Here is a 21,345-nt window from a genome sequence, read left to right on the forward strand (position 1 = left end):
ATCATCCGAATTATATATGAATCAAATTGATAATATGAGGGCTAACATTACAAAAATTGTTATAAATATAATCATTATAATTTTTTAGTTATTATTGCTAGGGGTGTTTACAGATAGGATATGGCTGAAATTTCGATCCAATCCGCACTAAACTAATTAGATCAAATTCGATATTAGCACTTTTTATGTTTGGATCAGATATCAAATATATACATAAAATAAAAAATATTAAAAAATTTTATTCCGAATTGGTCTACTTGAAAAAATTTTTAAAATGTCTCCACAAGGTCCCGAACCAAGAACTTTGAAACCAAAGTAACCTCTACTTGCCACTTAGCCAATGCACTTCTAAGTTTTATATTTGACAAATATTAATTATATAGTATACATAAATATCTAATTTAATTTTTGTTTTTTCTATTTTTAAAATTAATTATATTTTAATTATATACCATTATTAATATAAATATATATAAATTTCACTAAAAATTTATTAATTTACTTGATCTATTTTATTGCTAGTATTGTAATTAAGGTTATTTATTTTGATGTTACTGTTAAAATCTACTGATATTATAGTTAGATGATAGACTTTGTGAATTAATTATTTTTTATTGTGTCCAAATAAGATACTATTGTAGTATTAAAATTTTATGATTTTTTTATATTAGTTATTTTTAAAAGTCAAGACTTGATTCTTCATAAAATGTTAGTGAAGATATGTATTTCAAATTTTAATTTTAAGTTTTTAACTATTTTATATTTTATATTTACGTGAGACCAGTTTTATCAGTTCAACTAGTGATTTATCGGTTGAACCAATAAACTAGTGAACCATTAGCTTGACCAGTTCGATCACTGGTTCGGTTCTAACAACTATGTTTCAATCTAATTTTAAAAATTTCGATTTACTCAATTTAGTCTCCCAACTTAATAGTTATGACTCACATTGGTTCCTAATCTTATTTTTGTCACTGTCTCACAAAATCGTTAACGACATGCTGAGATGGATTAACGACTGCTACATTATACATTCTAGCGACTATTTGATGTGACAATTGAAATTTTTTTACCTTTTTTTTTTCAACTAAACACTTAAAACCCTAATATGAGTCACGGATACCTAAGTTAAAAAATAAACTAAGTAAATTGAAACTTTAAAAATCATATTAAAGCTCGAATATAACTTTAAAACAGAACTTTAACTTATGTAATGATTAATTTAAATGAGAATCAAATAAATCAAAATTCAACATAATTTTTATCAATGTTTTCAAATTCGAAATTTCTATACCAAAATTAACTAGGATTTTTTTAAATTAAAAATTTAATGAAATAATGACTTTAATTATCTTAACCAATGTCCTAATTAATTATTTTTATGTCTTAAAAAATTGTATACGAGAAGAAAATAATTAATTTGTCTACTTTAATAAATAATTATTTTACTAAAATAAAAGAAACTACTTTTTTAGAATTTTTTAAGAATTAATTAATATTATATATATTTTGTTACACTACATTTAGTTATAAAAATTTTATTTATTTCTAATGCTTGTATTAAAAATAAAAAAAATTAAATTAGTAAATCTTAATCTATAATATAATAATAATATAGTAATTATTTTATATATTGTACGAATATAAATTAATTATTTTTTTATTTATACAAATTTTAAGAGGTTTGAGATTATATATATATATTGGTGAATGTAATTTATTTTTTTTATGTAAATAATCTTTTAAAAAAAATCTAATAGTTAATCTATTACCTTTTTTATTTTAGTCCAAATTAAATATTTTTTATTATTTTTGGAAAGAAAATCTTTTGAGGAATTTAATAATATGTGATGAGGATCACCGAATAAATTATACAGAAACCAATTAAAACACAACATGAAAACATCTTTAAAAAAGGACGTTTTAGGCGTCTTTATCTGAGTGGCCTCCTAATTTATAAGGCTGCGTTTATTTACAGAGACAGGACACCGAGACATGGACACAGAGACATAAAATTATGTTCGGAAGAGGAGACATAGACAGTATGTCCAGAGACACTAAATTAGTGTATTTTGTGTTCATCCTGACAGGAAGGACACAAGGACATTAACAAAGGAAACAACTTATTTTTCTTTTTTCTTTCATTATTTTTATTAATTTTTCATAATTATATTTTTTTATTATTATATTTTTCATCTCAAATTTTTTTAATGAAAAAAATAAGAATAAATTAAATTTTCATAATTTGTTCCAATTTATCACCAAACAGAATACAAGAACACAATTTTGTGTCTCTATCCATCCGTGTCTTGTCTGGTCCTATTCTCAATGTCTTATCCTGTCCTATTCTCATAAACAAACACAGCCTAAATACTAATTTAAAACCTCTCCATGACAGATTGAGATCATCCATCATGAAGCATATCATTCTTTTATTTATTATTTGTATCCCGTTACCATTCCCTTCATTATTTCCTTTTTAGTTTTTACGCAGTCCACTCATTTTGTCATATTTACTCTTAAATTCATTTTTTTCTTTTTTGTTCTCTTTCTGCACAGAAATTTCACAGCTGTGCGCTTGAAAAGGTGTATTCTCATCTCATCCTTAATTTCCAGAGATCAGATAAAAGCTAAGGTACACACAGTCCTGTACAAGCATTGCGTTCAAAAGTTAACTGCCGAGCGAATTACAAGTTGTTAATAAAGGTATGTACTACCATCTCATTAAAAATTTAGAAAAAATGAAATCACAAAAATAGTTATTTTCCTTCAGAGATGTTTTGACTAGGTACCTCAGGAACACTGCTTATAGCAATGCTGCTAGTAAGTGCAACACTGCCTGGGGCAATAATCGAATTTCCTGCCTGAACATTAATAATCGTTTCAGTTTTCTTTGGATCAACAACTAGATTTTGGGGCGCTACCGAAACTGTCATTTGCAAAACATGTGGTGGTGCCATAGAGATGTTTGCATTCTGCTGCCGTGGCACCGTTTCAGAAGAACTAGTAACCCTGATACCATGCGCATTTACTGGTTTTGTGGCAATCTTTTGCTGATCCGTAGCTCCGGCTTCATTTGCAGCATGAAGTTGCTGTAATCTGTAATCGGTTTCAGGTCTGCGACAGACCTTTCTGAGCGGGACAATTTCCTAGAAAGAACAGGCAGGAGAACAAAATGCATCAAATCAAACGCATGAACTAAGTTTCAAACAGTGCAGTTGTCATCATTAAAATTCGATACACATGATTCTGCATCATTTCAAAAGGCATCATCAGCATTAAGGCTGACAAGCATAGCTACACATATCACTGTTTTGCATCTATTCTGCATTTCTTGATTCTATCAAATAATAGTAACCAGTAACCATTTGAATCAAAGATTCAATGGAAAATAAGGTGTGGAAACTTAATTCAGAGAGAGAAAAATGGCACTATTTATATCTGATCAGGACGCCATTACAGCAATGAATATTTAGACACAAGTTAAAATAAAATAGATTGATATCTGCACATTTAAGAACCGGAGCAGAAGTGAGTTTTGTAAATGACAAAATAACAAGGCAACCAAAATATAAAAGAAAAGATCATGTAAGACAAAATCAGGTGATTATTATTACCTCTGACTGATCATGATCATATCGAACCAAAAATCTACATCGACAGCCTCTTACATCATGCCTCCGTCTTTGAGCATCAAGCACATGGGCATCAAAGTAAAGGGCTTGCTCTTTACCTTCCTGTAGTGTCCAAAATCATAGCTCATGAATAATAGGAAAAAAAAAAGATGTTCCATAAAAGCAAAATACAAATAGAGTTAACATGATCAACATAATCAGTCAAACTTTTTAACTGAAACCTTCCATAGATATTCCTACCTGAAAACAAAGAATGAGATCCCCCGGGAGGACTGCAACACATTCTGATGATTCACATGGCAAGGAACGTGGCCTGACATTTCTTTGGATATTAATCCACTCATCTTCCTCAGATCCAAAACCAGAAAACCGTACCAGCACTTCCTAAAACACGGAGAAAGTTGTAACCATTACATTATCGATAAGTATTAAAACCCCAAAACAATAAGTTGAAATGCACAACAAAACTCTCTTCCATATTACTCAAAAATATTTGACAATTAAAGATGAGTTTAATATTGATGCACTGATCGTGCAATCATATCCGTTCTTTTGGATGACCATTCACGCGATTAATGTAAAAAACAGTTATTTCTATTGATGTAGCATTATGTCATTAGGTACATGTGTAAAACTACTTTACATTGACAGTGCATCAAAATTAAATTCATAAAAGATTACAGTACAATTAATGGGTTACTTGAAATTGAGACCCAAACTATTTATTGGTAAGATCCTTCATTAACATTTCCAATATTGCTTTGAAACAAAGCTAGAAGGAAAAATGTACCACTAACACCACATTCTTTAGCTATCTTAAGATAAGCAGTTGGACTGACTTAATGACAGTGAAATGTTACATACAAATCATTCATTCTCCCTGGAAAACAGTTAAATCATTTTAATCATTCATTGCAAAAAAAACAAGCAGGTCATTATGGTTCAAACACTATGAACATCTTAAAACAAGCATCACATCGAATAGGCATGTTAGGTAAGCTATGTGATCACAGAACTACGAAGTAACATCACATTTAAAAAATAATAAATAAATACATAAAAATATTAAAAAGAAATGCATTAATTTCTTCACAAGATTTAGAATCAAAATCATCTCAGCCTAAAATTACCGGATCACTTGTCTCCAGATATCTGTGTGATAGAAAGCTAGCCACATCATACCTAAGGGGAGAGTGGAAAAGGATTATGTCAATTTCTCACACATATTATATATACACACACACACGTTAAGTGAGAAATGGAAAATTACACAACACGATTAAATGGCGTGTTTGGAACAAAATATTGATGGAATTGATTTGACATGAATTGAATTGGAAATGAATTGTGTTTGGAATTAATTATGTAAACTATAAATTGATTTGATTTAAAAATTAAGATAATAATTCGATTTTACATTTTTATCCTTTATTTACCATAAATTTTTCCACACCACCAATAACCACTGTCGTACACCTGCCAAACAACCTTCAATCGCTGCCACCAGATCACTGCCAGCTGCCATCAGACCTCTACAGCCTGTTACTTTTTTCCAAACCCTTTTCTTTTATATTAATACCTAAAGGATAAAAATTACATTTTACATTTTTATTATACCAAATCATTTCAATTCCAACAAAATTCTATAAAAAAAAATGAAGGAATTTGAACTGCAGTTATAATCAATTCAAGTCCTATTTTTTATTTATTCCAAACAAATAATTTAATTTTGAAATCAAATCAATTCCAATTCCATAGTGGTCCAAACACACCCAAAGAAAATGCTAACCATGCTCCATCCCTTCCAGATTTAGCTTCAAACTCCATAACTGAATTTTCTGGAGTTACCTTTCCTGGTGTTGGAACTGAAAACAAATGAAGCCAAAGTATAAGTAAACAAGATGACCAAAGAATAAAAATAAAAATAGCACTCTTTAGTCTATAATTAAGACACCCTATGCATTTATATTTATTTCAATTGATATCCCTACTTGTTAAAGCATTGGCATAGTGACCAAATAATATAATTAAGATGGCATTACAGGAAATAGCAAATACCACTGTTTTCAAGATTTATACATTTTCAAATATTCATAAATGTCAAATTACCAATATTTATATCTCTACACTCGTCCCAAAATTCAAGGAAAGTTCTTGAAATGTGTCATTTTCATCAATAATGGATCCTGCTAGGTTCATGTGAAAATATCACTTTATCTAAATTTTGTTGACACTATACCAGTTGTGTTTGAAGTATTTTTGAACAAATAAGGGAAAAAATGATCAGGTATGGATGTAGATAATGGTGTGTATCTTACAGATTACTAAGTTGGACACAAAATTAACTGAGTCCAGTTTGTCTCTATTCAGTTGTGCCTTCATATACTTCCATCTTAATGAGAAACATCATGCCAAGTACATTAAAAGATAACAGCAACATAATAAGCACCCAGAGACATAAAATTTGGAGATTTTATATTTTAAACACGGCTTGAACCTAAAGTGTATCTGTAATCAAGTTTTAACAAGCTTGAAATAAACAATGATTGTGATGAAAAGATAGTTACAATTTCCAAAATCAATAGTATATCTGTTAAAACTTAAAAACCAGGAAAATTACTATTATTAAATTTTAAAATGCTCAATTGAAACTGCAGTGTTAAATGAAAATGTCATTCTTCAACAACCTAGCAACCTTGAGAGGGAAAACAGGCAAAATCCTCCTAATATTACCCAAAGCTCAAAGTACATGAATAACAATGATATTATGATGCTGAAACTGATCATATGTTTGATTTTGTGTTGCACATTTCTAAACAATCAAGTTAAACTAATCAGCACTATGCACTGTCAATTACATAATAATGAATCATTTTCAAAATTGCACAACAATCATCATTTACATATTATGAAAGTTTTGAATCAATTAATGGTTAATATATTAAGGCACCACGCACATCATTAAACCACTTCGTCAAAAAGCAAAATCATATCTGGAGTTTGAAATGCAGAAGCTACGAACACCCAACAGGAGGGGTTGAGATCATGAGCTTGATGCAGGGAAGGAGGAAGACAGAAAACAAAGAATTGAATAATTAGGTAATATACCAGACAATGAGATGTAGTGTACTTGATGGGGGAAAAAGAAATGATCTCATGTAATAATAGAGGGCTCTTTATCCCAATTAAATATGGATAAAATCATGAGAAAAGAAAGTAAGTAAAACAAATCCTATTAAATCATATAGGATACTCTATAATATACTATAAGATATAATTAGGATCTCATGAGATATTTTCTTTATCTCGAAGACCTACTCCTAAATTAAAGCTTACCATAATATCGTTGATGTGCCTCTACTTGACAATGTTTTTTGGAGATAGACCATGACACAATATTAGAAACAGTATAAAAAAAGAGAGAGCTGAAGATAAATGCGTTGTATTATTGAATTGGGAATTCAAGACTATGCGCCAAGAAGCCTAAAAATGATACAAGTGTGTGCTCTCTTTGTGAGTCCTCATTATCACCAACAAATCACATTGAATGACTAGATGCCTTCCCCTTATCCTTTTGTTTATATTAATCGAATTGTAATAACTGTGATTATAAAAAGGTGTCTTAACAATTACAGATCCATATCCCCACTCCAAACAAAAACCCCTTATGTCTAGGCAGTCATGATTAACTTCAAGGTCAAAGATCTTCTCTATTGTTTGGACCTATTTCTTTATCTTGTATGTCCATTTAAACCAGCTGCATCCAATGCCCCTTCTTTAGATGATATCCCTCTTCTATTCCTAAATGGAATTCATGATTTAGGTCCACTCCTTGCTACATAAACTGCATTGGACCCAACATGTCTTCCTACTGGATGAATCGGGTTCCCACCAAGAAAGAGAAACAATCCTAGATCTTGGACTCGTGCAAACTTTTCCATCTCTTCCACCTAAGTTGGGCTTGGCCTGCCTATATCCCTTTAGGGAGAAAGATCCCCTTTGTTGAATGAAGAATCAATCAAAGCCTCCTTTCCTAAACTGTGGATTAGAAACTGCTGTGCTGTCAGTATAGGAGAGACCCCATTTTGGCTGCTGTATGTAGATCAACCATGATGGCCATCCACCCCTGTGCTAGTCACATTCATTTGGTGATGGTGATGACAGTGATCAAGCAATGCACCATTAGTTTTACCCAAATTTAAGATTGCCCATGATGTTCTCTTCGATTGGCTCGGCTTTCATCCTTATGACCCTTCTTGCTGTTGTGTCACCATCTCTCTCACTAAACCATTGATACCTTGCCTCCGTCACTAGCAACCCAATGAGGACTCACCATTAGGGTTTCCCCCCTATTGTTCTCTTGTAATTCCACCAAAGCTTCCCACCATAAATCTTGAATGGCCATTCTAGTGGTGGTCGCAAGTTATTGTCATCATTCTTTTCTCATGACTCCTATCAACCACCCTCCTTTTGGACACAACTGGAGATGATACCAAAACCATGTTTGATGCCATCTATGACAGTGTGGTTTATGGTTTTGGCACCTTCTTATCACCTTCAAAACCTATGCCTTCCCCCTTTGTTCACCTTCTTTTATATCTTTCCTTTTCAACTTATACTGGGCACAAACCCTAATCAAATTATCATTAACTATATGAAACTAACTATAGAATCTAAACATGTGGCATCAAAGCCTCTATGAGTAAGTGTTCTTGAGTGTAAACCTTATTTGTCCTTATTTTAGCATAAGGTAGGATGAACAGTAAGGCAATAACATTGTCCACACTTCAAGTCCAAATGGCTCTAGCACGACACAATTGTTATCACATGATACCATATATTTGCCTTTGTTCAACAGTTTATGCGGTTGGGAGAGAGTTCATAACATTGACCAAGATTTAACCTTCAGTTTATTTGGTTCATAGCATTGACTGTTAACAACAATAAAATATAAACTGGACTCCTTAAAACACTATGGACAAAGAACTCAGTGAATCTATAGAAGTTGGACTGAAAGGATTGCTAAACAAGATGGTCAATATTATCATCAGCCTGAAAAGCTGGTTGGAATGCTTCATGACAAAGGAAGAAGAGAGCTTGTTGGAATGATCATCAATGGAAAAATACTTGCAAGCAATGTTAGGCAATGAAGCAGCACCTTGAAGCATGGAAAAATAACCTGGGTTGCCAAAAACACAATGATATGATTTTACTATCTGTGTTAAGGTCTATGATCCCATTACAAGTATAAACTCAGTTTGGTTAAATTAACCTAAGATTGTCAAGCTTGATAGTTTTTGAAAACTTGAAATGATAGCATCAAGCAACTAGTTGAAGTTCTAACAAACACAATCCTCCTGTGCTGAGTCAGTCACCAGTTTCTGTGGTAAGAAAAACAAATCCCACCAAGCCAAAACGTCATACTCCCTCCATTCCACAATGTTGATTTTTTTTTTTTTAATTTTAACATAATTCAAATTGATTGTCATTTTAGAACTTCAATATGAAACATAATACCATTTTTACCTTACACTATTCTTGGGATACATGAAAGTCGTGGGTAATAAATTATAATGGTGGAATAAAAGGAAGGGTATTTTAGCTATTTACTTGGGTTTCTTTAAAACCTCTATAACATTCTATCATTTCCTTAATCTGTGCACAACCTTAAAAGACCAGCATCATGAAACTAAGGGAGTAATTTTTTGCAGTTTCCCCTCCCTCATGCACACTGCTTTTCTGCCCAGTATGGCTATGTAGTCATGCAAAATTTAAAATTTATGCACCATAAAGGAACAACATTCTACCTGAACCTGATGTAGCAGGAATTGGACCAGCTGTCAGTTGAGGTATATTCCTTACTGTGGTTGATTCATCCCGGGGCATAGGAGTGATATTTAACTTTCCAGGTGTCTTGCTTGATTTTGCCCTAATAGCATAGCGCTTATTTTGAAACCAATTCCAGACCTATAATAAAGGAAGAACGTAAGAAAATCAAGCATGAATGATAATCACAGCAAAAATATAGTTTTCATACCTGTTTCATCTGCACTGTAATCTTGCCTTTCCGTTCTAGTGATTCACTGCACAAAAAGCATTTCATAACTTCCGTCCTGCTTTTAAGGGGCATACTATTCATATTGCATAAAATAATTAAAAATAGAACGGCGAATATGCCATACCTGAACTTCTCTGCAAGAGCTGTAAGTACATCGCGTGCTGGCATTGCATAGTTGTGATTTTGCAGAATAGTTTCCATTTCTGTCACCTGTACAGATAAATAAACTATAGTTTATGCCAGTACCTTGATGGGAAAACTTCCATAAAAGAACTCTTCCCTTTTTGCATGATAGCCTTTCCCTATTCTGTCATAAGTTGAGTGTCAATTTTCTTGTCCATAATAAAGTAGATGGCAGATCATAAATCTATCTGATTACGACCTAATTACAGATAATTAATCCATATGTTCTAAAAGTAAGAGTCCCACTTAACCTCAAAAAAATCAGGAATAACAGTAAAATGGTCCAAAACATGGAGTGGGTAAGGTTTTCTACACCACCAGATTCAAAAGCATGTCTTCCAGATACTTGGGAAATGAGAAACTAAACATATCCATCCTGGATGTAACAACCTGCTGCATCATCGCATACTAGGACATATAACAGTTATTCCTGAACTATATTACCCCAAATAAAAGTATCAACTATGAAGCCCCATAATTCTGTCCATTTTAAAAAAGCAAAGAAGTATATGTCAGAAAAGCAGTTCAAAATAACTACCTGTGTGATTGGAGAGAAGGTTAGTTCAAAATGTTGTGAAAGCTTACAATATATTAGGCTTGAAAGCTAACCATTAAAACAATACACGACTCAGTATCCTGCATCAGTCTCATTAAGCAATGAGGTGGCAAACCAAGTTCAGGCACTAGCTGACTAGCTGCATTATTGATGTCTTATAGTTAAGATAATTTACACAAAAAGAGGAACGATGATCAATATCAGTTCCATCACATTTGTAATCCTTTTCTTTTCATTCTATCTCATTTATCCAAACAAACAAGTATTTTGCTGGAGTAATGAAGCTTCATGATTGTTTTTGCTTAACTTCAATCAGCTATCACACGACACTAGTAGATGACTCTTTGATTATCTATCTTCTTCAGTTCCAATATGGTTCAATTTATAGTTGGCAAGGTGAGGTTGACACAACAAGTTAAAAAGAAAAACTCCTTGATCAGCTTTTGTATCTAACTCATCTTCTCTAGTGTAAAGATTCCCCAAGTAAAAACAAAATATGGCACTTGACCAAAAATAACATGGAAAATGTGCAGCCTTAAACTATCTAAAGTAAAGAACTGTTAAATAAAACACAAGAAAGTAGATGGTATTCTTTTAATAATAATAATAAAAGCATTTTAGACACCAGTAATTAGGGCCAATGTATTTCATACACAAACAGGTGAGAGCACAACCAGAAATCTAAAGAGAAGTCATGAAATTTAACTTAGTTTACACTATAGAAAGATGCCTATTAAACAAGATTTGCCTCAATTAGGCTTTTGGCAGCGCAGAGGGTAGCTAGGGTCCTTCATCATCATTCTTACTCAATCACTCTGCAATCAATATACCTCAATAATTGGATATGTGATATCTATGAAAACATGTTTCCATACTAGTTTTACTAGTACTGAGTCTACATTCACAGCATCTACTCTACTTCTAACCATGTCTCTGAGCCGTCTTTCTTCTCTGTACCTGCACCTCAAAAACATCCACCATGATCCCCATCTCCTTCACCTCCCATTGCACTACCAACACCCTCCCTCCTCCCTCTCCAATAACTACAGATATAACCCCATCCACATATACACCTCCTCTTAAGACAGAATACATCTCTTACTCACCTATGCTATCTATCATTGTCCTAGAAATACAGCTTCCAAGAATTTCTATAACTCCCATACATACCACCAAAAGACACCATATGATAACTAGATCCATAACTGGTTGTCAAACACAAGGCACTCACCACCACTACACCCATTGATCTCACCTTGCAATTGCCAAAACAGTAGCTCAAGCTCTTGCCACCACACAATGGAAACAAGAAACTGACAATGAATATAGAGCTCTTACGAAACTGCAACCATCATTCATTGCAAATGGGTTTTTGCTCTCAAAAAGGATCCACAAGACAGAATCCTGAGGTACAAAACAAGATTGGCTGCTAAAGGGTTTCATCAGAGGGAGGGGTTGACTTTTAAGACAAATTTGACTTTGTCAATGCATTTCTCAATGGAGATTTTTATGAAGAAGTCTATATGCAACAACCGTTGGGGTTCATACACCATAATACTTCTCTAATTTGTAAATTATGGAAGGCAACTTATAACCTTCAAAAAATTTTTAATTCTGTAGTACTAAGTCTGATCCTTCTTTATTCATAAGAAATACAACTAACTCTATTACTTACCTACTTGCCTATCTCGATGATAACTTAGTCACAGGGAACAATGTAGCTAACATAGAACTTCTAATCAAGCAGCTGAACTCCATATTCTCCCTAAAAGACCTGCACAAATTCAATTCTTTTTCTTGTTTGGATTAGATGCTTTTTATAGAGCCACTAATCAATTGCACCTGACACAACAAAAATATGCTACTGATCTCCTCCATACAACAAAAATGCTTGATGTCAATCCCATGCAAACTCCAATTGCCTACACCAACCAAATTACTTGCTAATGACTCAAAGCCATTTGAGGATCCTAAGCAGTATCGATCATTGTTGGTGCTCTTCAATATCTAACATTGACTATACCTGATCTTACCTATTCGGTCAACAAAGTTTGTCAATTTATGCACTCACCAACTCTAAATCATTGCAAAGCCATTAAGAGGATACCGTACTATCTTTGAGGTACCTTAGACCATGGATTGCTATTTGCCAAAAGCAACGACTGGCTATTGTCTTTACTTGGGTAATAATCTAGTTGCATGAAAATGCAGTAAACAACAAACAGTCAGCAACTCTAGTACAGAGGTAGAATTTAGAGCATTGGCAGCAGCTCAGGCAGAGCTTAGTTGGACCAGAGACCTTCTCAGAGAACTTCACATTCCAATTTTTGTCCATCTATTTTGACAACCAAAGTGCTTGTCTCCTTGCTGCCAACCTAATTCTACATAGCAGATCCAAGCACTTTAGTTGAATCTCCATTTTGTTAAGGACAAAGTAACACGTCACCCACATACCAGCCCAGCACCAGATTGTAGACATCTTCACCAAATCCCTCTCCATAACTCTCTTATGACAGGTTTAAATCCAAATTAAGAGTGACACAAAACCCACTTTTAGTTTGAGGGGACATGTTAAGGTATATGACAGTAAAGGCACAAAAGCAATAGATGAACTTGGTCAAAACAGAAAGTACCAGATAAGAAAATTCAGTTCTGACGGTTAGAGTATTTGATTACCAATGCAGTTTGGCACTAGATTTGTGAAAGGCTAACAGAATCTGTTGTCAGCTTTCCATATTAATGACACTTATGTACACAAGAAAACGTTACAAAGAATAAAATTCAGTTTCTCTTATATCCTCTCCTCTCTAATCTCCTTCATCTCTTACTCAATCACTGCAATCAATATACCTCAGATAACTAGATTCTTTACAATATTAACCATCCTCCTCCTCTTGTTTTGTTTTAATTTCTTTACATTTATTTATTTCCATAAAGAGACTGACCTAAGATGTAACATAAAAAAAAAAAATTAAGGGCAATATTATTTGAATATTTGCACATACATTACTTTGACACCAACTCCAATAACAGGCACCTATTATTCGAGGACGCGAGAAAGAAGAAAATGAATGGGATTGAATAGATGCGTACCTCGGTGGGAGTGAAGCGGAAGGCGGGGACTCCATTACTGGGTGGGCGACCCATCTCCGAAGCGTAAAGGGGAATCCCGGGCAGGGAGAGAGTGTGAGAATGCGAGAAAGTTAGGTGTTTGGATTCCGAGAAAGTTGAGAACTTTCTACGTACTGCGATTTGCGAATAGTGGAAGGCCGGGGTCGTCGTTGATCGATAATCCCCGGCGTCATGAATTACAGAAACCAATTACACGATCATTAAAGTATAAATTCTTCTTTAAATATTTTCAACGGTTTTTTTAATTATTTAAAGTTTGAATTTAATTTTGATGAAGTGGTCACTTTAGAGTAACTTTATACGCACATCTAATTATATAATAACACGTTAATAAAAAAATAAATTTAATTGTATAAAGGATTATAAATTTTAATATATTAATAGTATAAAATATTTTATACATAATTATCAAATCTAATCGAACCAGTTGATTAAAAAACCAATAAATTAAATCTTCCACCAATTCAAATTAAATGTCTAATTATTTTTGTTATTAACCCATAAAAATCTAATCTAAATGGTATTAAACCGATGAAATTCAGATTGACCCGAATCTATTAATCTGACCGGGTCAATATAATTCACGTGCTTCCATGCTGTATCAGGGGTTGCGACAGGAGGAGTCGCCAATGAGTAATAACTCAAATGGCATAATTTTTTTATGGGTTAATGTTTAAATTTGTTCTTGAAAGATCACGCGATCTTCATTTTCGTCCCCGAATAATTTTTTTAATCAAATTAGTTCCTGAAAGATAAACTGTTAGTCAAATTAGTCATTCCATTAATTGAATGATGATGTATCACGTTAAGTGCCACGTGACATGATGACGTGACACGCCACGTGGTAGGTCAGTAACACGTGGCACGCCACGTGACAGGTCAGTGACACGTGGCATGCCACCTGTCACTTGACATATAAAAAAGTTTTTTATTAGTCAAAATAGTCTTTGAAAGTCCAGACGTAAGTCATTTTCATCCTTCAAATTTTAAAAATTAGTCAAACTAGTCCTTATATAATTTTTTTATTTTTTCTTCATAAAATTATCTCTCTCTTTTAATTCTTCTCAAAATCTCTCTTATTCTTTTCTATTCTAAAATCTTTTTTGTTACATTATTACATTTTGCTGGAATATATATATACTCAAAATTAAAATGTATGTATTTATTAGTCTAAACAAAGTTATATGCTCAAAATCAAAATTTATGTATGTTAACCTAAACAAAGTTATACCACTATTTTTTTCTACTACATCTTTTTTTTTTTCATTACGGTATTACTTATATATAGGAGGTAATGGTAGTGATACTTAGAGTCAAAATTCAAGAAAATTTACAAATTTTGCTTAAATTTCAAACTTTACAAAATATTAAAAATTTGTTGGTTAATTATTATTATTATAAATAAACTGCTTCTTAAGCGTAATACATGCAAACATCATAATAAATTTTTGTGTGTTTCATATATTTGAGATAGATTATATAATTTTTCTTTTAATTTCACAAATCAATGCGATAAAATAAAATAGGAAACATTATACCTATGCATAACACAGGCTACTCCACACTAGTACATTATATAAATAGATATGCTTCATATTAAAATAAAATTCTTTTTGTTTTAAATGAAATATTTAAAAAATTATATTAAAATATTAAGATTCAAAAAGTGATTCCATAAACTAGTGTTTCAATTATTGAGTTTTATTATATAAATTAAATAATAATAAAAATTATAATTTTAAAAAATTTTAAAAATTTAAAATTTAAAATAATTACTATATTATTTAGTAAAATTTAAAATATTAAATTTTTAAATATATAATCAACAATAATTTAATAAACTCATTTAAATAAAAAAAATTCACATAAAAAATTACAATTTGAAAATATAAAATTTTAAAATACAAATGACAAAATAACTTTATAAAATTTTAATTATTTTTATTATTTTATGTAAAGAGAATTTTGTTTATTAAGATTTAAAAAAATAATATTAAAATTAGTAGTATAAAAAAATATTATAAATTTAATATTATAAAAAAATTATATAAGGACTAGTTTGACTAATTTTTAAAATTTGAGAGATGAAAATGACTTACGTCTAGACTTTCAATGACTATTTTGACTAATAAAAAACTTTTTTATATGTCAAGTGACACGTGACATGCCACGTGTCACTGACCTGTTACGTGGCGTGCCACGTGTTACTGACCTGCCACGTGGCGTGTCACGTCATCATGCCACGTGGCACTTAACGTGACACGTCATCATCCAATTGACGGAAGGACTAATTTGACTAACAGTTTATCTTTTAGGGACTAATTTGATTAAAAAAATCATTCGGGGACGAAAATGAAGATCGCGTGATCTTTCAGGGACGAATTTAAACAATAACCCATCTCCCCATACTCAATTATGAGGTTACGGGTTCAAGTCTCCTATCTTTAGTAAACAAAAAAAATCACAATAGGAGTCTAGGAGATGGCCTTCTGTATTAATCCAAAAAACCTTCTCCATGTGGTTAGGGGTGAACGCAGATCGGATCGGATCGGATCGGATATAGCCAAAAATTTCATCTAATTCGCACTAAATTCATCGGATCTGATCAGATCTAATATCCACAATTTTTAAACTTGGATCCGATCCAATCCACACATTTGCGGATCGGATAACGGATATATCCGCAAAATATAAAAATATTTTTAAAACTTTATTTTTATTAAAAAATATCAATAAAATTTATTTTTTCTATTTTTTTAAATATGTTTACTCTTAAAATAATATTAAAAATATTTTTTTAATAATCAATTAAAATAATACAACATATATGATAATTATTAGTTGAAATAAAATATAAAAAGAATATTTACTTATTTATTTCTTTATTGTTGCGGCTACGCGGATATAAGGATCGGATATGCGGATACTTACACAAAATTCGTAATCCGATCCGATAGCCTTACAGATTGAATCCATATCCACAATTTTCAAATCGGATTCGGATAAATACCGCAAATATGTGGATCGGATCCAATTCATTAACACCCCTACTTATAGTTTGAACTTGTACCTTTCATAAAAGTATCTCCTTTACTAAATAATATGCTAATATATATATACCAAACATTTATTATTCTAAAAAAAGTAATAATTATATATATTATATTAAAGCAATTATACATTTTATATCAAATCAATGAAACTTAAATAATGTAAAACATTATTTTTATTCCTCAATAATAATATTATATTTATTTATTTTATAATTTAATTTTGATACATTAACATTATAAAATATTTTATATAATTATCTCATTACATCCATTCTTTTGAATAACTATTCATACGATTAATATATAAGATAATTATTTTTACTGACGTAGTATTATTAATATATTTGTGAAGATATGCATTTTAAATTTTAACTTTTGATTTTTATTTATTTTTATAATTTTACATTTTTATTTAATTATGACCGGTCAACCGGGTGAATCAGTAACCTACTGGTTGAACTGATGACCTAATAATCCGATCATATGATCGAATCAATTATCAATTGAACTAATGACCCAATAACCGATTTTATATAGTCGTACAATCACATTCGTTCTTTTGGATGACTATTTACACAGTCAATGTAAAAGATAGTTATTTTTACTAATGTAGCATTACATAATTAAATACGCGTGTAAAATTAATCTATACGGACAGTGCATCAAAATTAAATTCAATTATTTAGAATTTAATTTTGATAAGTGTTAATGTAAACAATTTTAAGTTACTATATTATAAACATTAATTTATATAATATTTGTAAAACTTACATATTAGTTATATTTTCAAAAATTGAATTCGATGAGGTATTATCTAAAATCAAATTAAATTTGAGCCAAGAGGTAAGGTGGTTGTTCTGATGTTTTTGTCTGGACAGTAATAAGAATACTTGCAAGAGATTTTGATACTTACGTCAGTAAGTATTTAAACATGTTTAATTGAGATTGGATTGGGAGAAATACTTGCATGTTAGAACATTTATAAAGTGATAAAATAGGATTTAGTTATTTCTTGTAGATGACTTCCGAAGATTATGGGTGGTTATTTTCTTACAGAGTGAGAAGTTACTCTCATGTTTGAGTTGGTTATCATCTCAATGGTGATAACTGAAGGAATGGAGAGTGTTTAGCTTACTCTCAAGTCGGGTCGGAGACGAATTTGTGGACCTATATCCAAGTCGGTCCGATCCATATGGAGAAGACCATATAGGCTGATTTTTCTACTATTGAGCTGACCTCGAGTGGCCCAATTTCGTATGTAGCTTCTCAAATTACATGGTACATGGTCTATGTGAGTCATAGAATAAGAATTCACCTTATATAAAGAATAGATCTTATTCAAAATTTTATCCCAAAGAGTTTAGACAGTAAATATGCATTGACAAAGCTGGATTTTCCAAGTATAGCATACCGATAACGGTCGAACTGTGACAAAAGAAAATGTATATTAGACAATAAATTTATTGTTCTGTATAATCCAAAATTGTTGCTCAAGTTCGGGTGCCACATAAATGTAAAATATGCATGCCAAACAAGTTCTATTAAATATCTATTCAAATAAGTATATAAGGGCAATGATCGTGTAATGGCTACTCTATACAGTACTAGTAATTCATCAGAAGTCACACAAGTTGTTGACGAAATTATAAATTATTACGATTGTAGGTAATTTTGGCATGTGAGGTAGTATGTCTCTATTTAGATACGAAATCTAAGAGAAGAACCATTTGTAATTATATCTCTATTCTATTTGGAGGATGAGTAAACCTTTATTTATAGTGAAATTTCTAATATGAATAATATCTTCAAAAAAGAATAATTGATGAGCGGATATTTTATACGTTTTTTGGCATCATTTTTATATAGTTTTAGTTAGGGGTGTACATGGCCTGGCCCGGCCCGAAGACCTAATCCGGTCCCAAACACTTTCGGGGCTAATTTGGTGTGATTTCATTGGGTCTAGGGTCGGATAAGGGTCTTAAAAATAGACTCGGTCATTATTTTGGGTCGGGTCTGTGCTATAACTCGGGTCACCCGAACTCAGCCCGGTGGCCCCATCATCATGCACAATTAATATTTTGTGTTATTAGTGATAGATGATGGCTATTTTTATGTGAAATTTAAGTATTGTAAACTTTAATATTTTGTGTTATTAGTCATTATAAGACTATAAGTTAATGTTTTATGTTTAAAATGCATAAGACTTTAGACTAATGGCATAATATTGTATTATTTGTATTGATTTAAAAATTTTGTGTTATTAGACAATATTAGTATTGATTATGGTTAATTTTAGAGAAGGGTTAGTTCTTCTTATATTTTTCTAAGTGAATTTCACCATGTCAAATAATGGTTGGAGTCTTGAAAATTTGGATATTTTCACATGCTAGCTTACAAGAAGATATCAAGGTAATATAATGTTAACGGTCCGGTTTTCACCTAGTTTTTACCCGATATAATTGGGGCCCGAAAGGGTATAGGTTTCATCGGGTCTAAGGTCGGGTTCGAGTCTAACAAATAGACCCGGTGTATATTTCAGGCCAGATCTGGGTTACATCAAATCCGGTTTTACCCGGCCCATGAACACCCCTAGTTTTAGTTATATTTTGTTTAAGTTTCATTATATTTTCATAGGTATTAGTGCAAAATTCACATTTTTTTATTCTACTTTGAGTTGTTGTGTTTTATGATGATTTTAGGTAATTTCTGGCTGAAATTGAGGAGCTTTGGCAAAGTCTGATTCATAGGCAAGGAAAGCATAGCAGATGTTGTCAAGATCTGACTTCTGTGCACTCAAACAAGTATTTCTGGAGTTACAGAAGTCCAAATGATGCGTTCTCAACGGCGTTAGAAAGCTAACTTCCAGAGATTTCCAGAAATATATAATGGTCTATACTTTTCTTTAAAGGAGCCGGCCCATACTGGGCGTTGAACGCCAAGGAGCTACCCCTTGGCTAGCGTTCAACGCCCCAAGGAGACAAGCCAGCGTTGAATGCCCAAGAACTACCTCACTCCTGGCGTTCAATGCCCACCAAGATACAAGGCAGTGCCAATCACCCCCTAATAGGCGTTCAACCCATTCCTCAAGTTGGACGCCAAGCTCAGCCCAAGTACTCAACCAAAGTGGGCCCAAGGATGAATTTTCGCACCTCTAGTCTAGCCTGTCATACTTTTGTACTTCTTAGTCATTAGATTAGTATTTAAAGGAGAAGATCACCCATGCTAAGAATATTCTGCCTCATCTTTACCTTTTCACATTTTACTTTCTGTAAAGCATGAGCAACTAAACCTCCTAAGTTAGGGTTAGGAGCTCTGCTGATTCTCATGGATTAATAATATTACTGTTCAATTTCAATACATGTTTGATTCCATTCTCTTGTGCATTTTCGTTCTTCATCTCATGAGTGAGGATGATCCGTGACAATCATCTTTGTTCTACATGGGTTCCATGCAAGTCCTACCCGGATAGCATTGAACCACAAGCTAGAGAATGCACTGCGAATTCCAAGAGCATGCCTGGACGACTTTGGATATGTGATAGATAATCCCGTTGACTGTGGGTTATTGAGGTTTCTGTGGCATTAAGGCTAGAGCATGAGAAGCAGCGTTCCCTGATCCGAAAGATCTGACCTTGTCTGTGGCATTTTGAGTAGGATCGCGAAGAGGAGTGGATTGCTTAGGTCTTTACCTTCAACTATAGTGGGAAGCCATGAGTTAACTTGATGAGGAAGCTACGTTAGTTGCTCGGATATGGTGGACTGCTATGGTTTAGAAGAGACTAACTTGATGAGGATGCTACATGAGTTAATCAATTATGGCTGCCATTGAATGAATCGTTCGTTGTTGAAATAGACAGTGAAAAAGGTTCATCTGGAAAGAATACGCATCTCCGAAGCCTTAACTAATTATCCATCATTACTTTTACACTAATCTGGTATTTCTTTCTTTACTTTTCATTTATGCTTCTTAACAAACAACCATCTTTTCTAATCACCTGACTAAGATTTACAAGATAGCCATTGCTTGCTCAATCCAACAATCTTTGTGGGATTCGACCCTCACTCACCTGAGATATTACTTGGACGATCCGATGCACTTGTCGGTTCAGTTGTGCGGAGTTCAATTTCGTGCACGAATAGTCTCACAAGTCCATGTTTTTGGAATGGATGGCGGCTAACAGGTCATATTCTTATGCTCAAATTTTGACTTATGTTGAGTTTTCAATCAACTTTGTTTAGAAGGACAATTCTTAGAAGTGATTTCTTCAAAAGCAAAGCTTTGCAATTGGAAGGTTGACCCATGTGTCTGTAGATAATGATGACTTTATATTCAATTTTATTCTTATTTATTTGAGGATTTAAATTTAAAATCTGAACAACATGTACTCCACGTCCATCTTATTCGATTTATCTATATTAAAAAATAAATGTAAATAAATGTTCGAATAATTTTCTATAGCTATAATCTAATGTTCTATAGACTATACAATTTTATCATTGTTTTTTGTTTTTTCAAAAAAAAAAAAAGTTCTACGCATATGTAGCTACATAATAATTGAAATCATGTAACTTAATTAATTTAGCAAATTAGAAGTGAGATTTTAACCAACTTTTCTATAACAAATACCGAACAATATTACCAATAACTTCTTTTGAATACTCAAAGAGAATGTATGAATTTTCGAAATATAAGAATAGAAGGAGGAACAATTCATGTTATTTATCGAGA

The 21,345-nt window shown here is 32.2% G+C and overlaps 1 protein-coding gene across 3 annotated transcripts; it reads right to left on the minus strand.

The window, feature by feature from the left end:
* Positions 1-2,602: 2,602 nt before the first annotated feature.
* Positions 2,603-13,778, minus strand: LOC112790140 (protein SAWADEE HOMEODOMAIN HOMOLOG 2). Of its 3 annotated transcripts, XM_025832390.3 has the most exons (10): positions 13,526-13,759; positions 10,415-10,571; positions 9,818-9,903; positions 9,673-9,718; positions 9,443-9,602; positions 5,425-5,500; positions 4,766-4,817; positions 3,876-4,019; positions 3,618-3,737; positions 2,603-3,149 (listed from the first exon to the last, which is right to left on the minus strand). In XM_025832390.3, the coding sequence occupies exons 3-10, from the start codon at positions 9,892-9,894 to the stop codon at positions 2,760-2,762; spliced, it is 1,065 nt and encodes a 354-aa protein (XP_025688175.1). In that variant the 5' UTR covers positions 9,895-9,903; positions 10,415-10,571; positions 13,526-13,759; the 3' UTR covers positions 2,603-2,759. The 3 variants fall into 3 exon arrangements, with proteins under 3 accessions (XP_025688175.1, XP_025688174.1, XP_072088811.1); XM_025832389.3 differs by lacking the exon at positions 10,415-10,571 and having other exon boundaries at positions 13,526-13,778; XM_072232710.1 differs by lacking the exon at positions 10,415-10,571 and having other exon boundaries at positions 9,818-10,000; positions 13,526-13,763.
* Between the last annotated feature and the right edge of the window lie 7,567 nt (positions 13,779-21,345).

This window comes from Arachis hypogaea, chromosome 3, assembly GCF_003086295.3.
Source record: "Arachis hypogaea cultivar Tifrunner chromosome 3, arahy.Tifrunner.gnm2.J5K5, whole genome shotgun sequence".
Classification (NCBI taxonomy): Eukaryota; Viridiplantae; Streptophyta; class Magnoliopsida; order Fabales; family Fabaceae; genus Arachis; species Arachis hypogaea.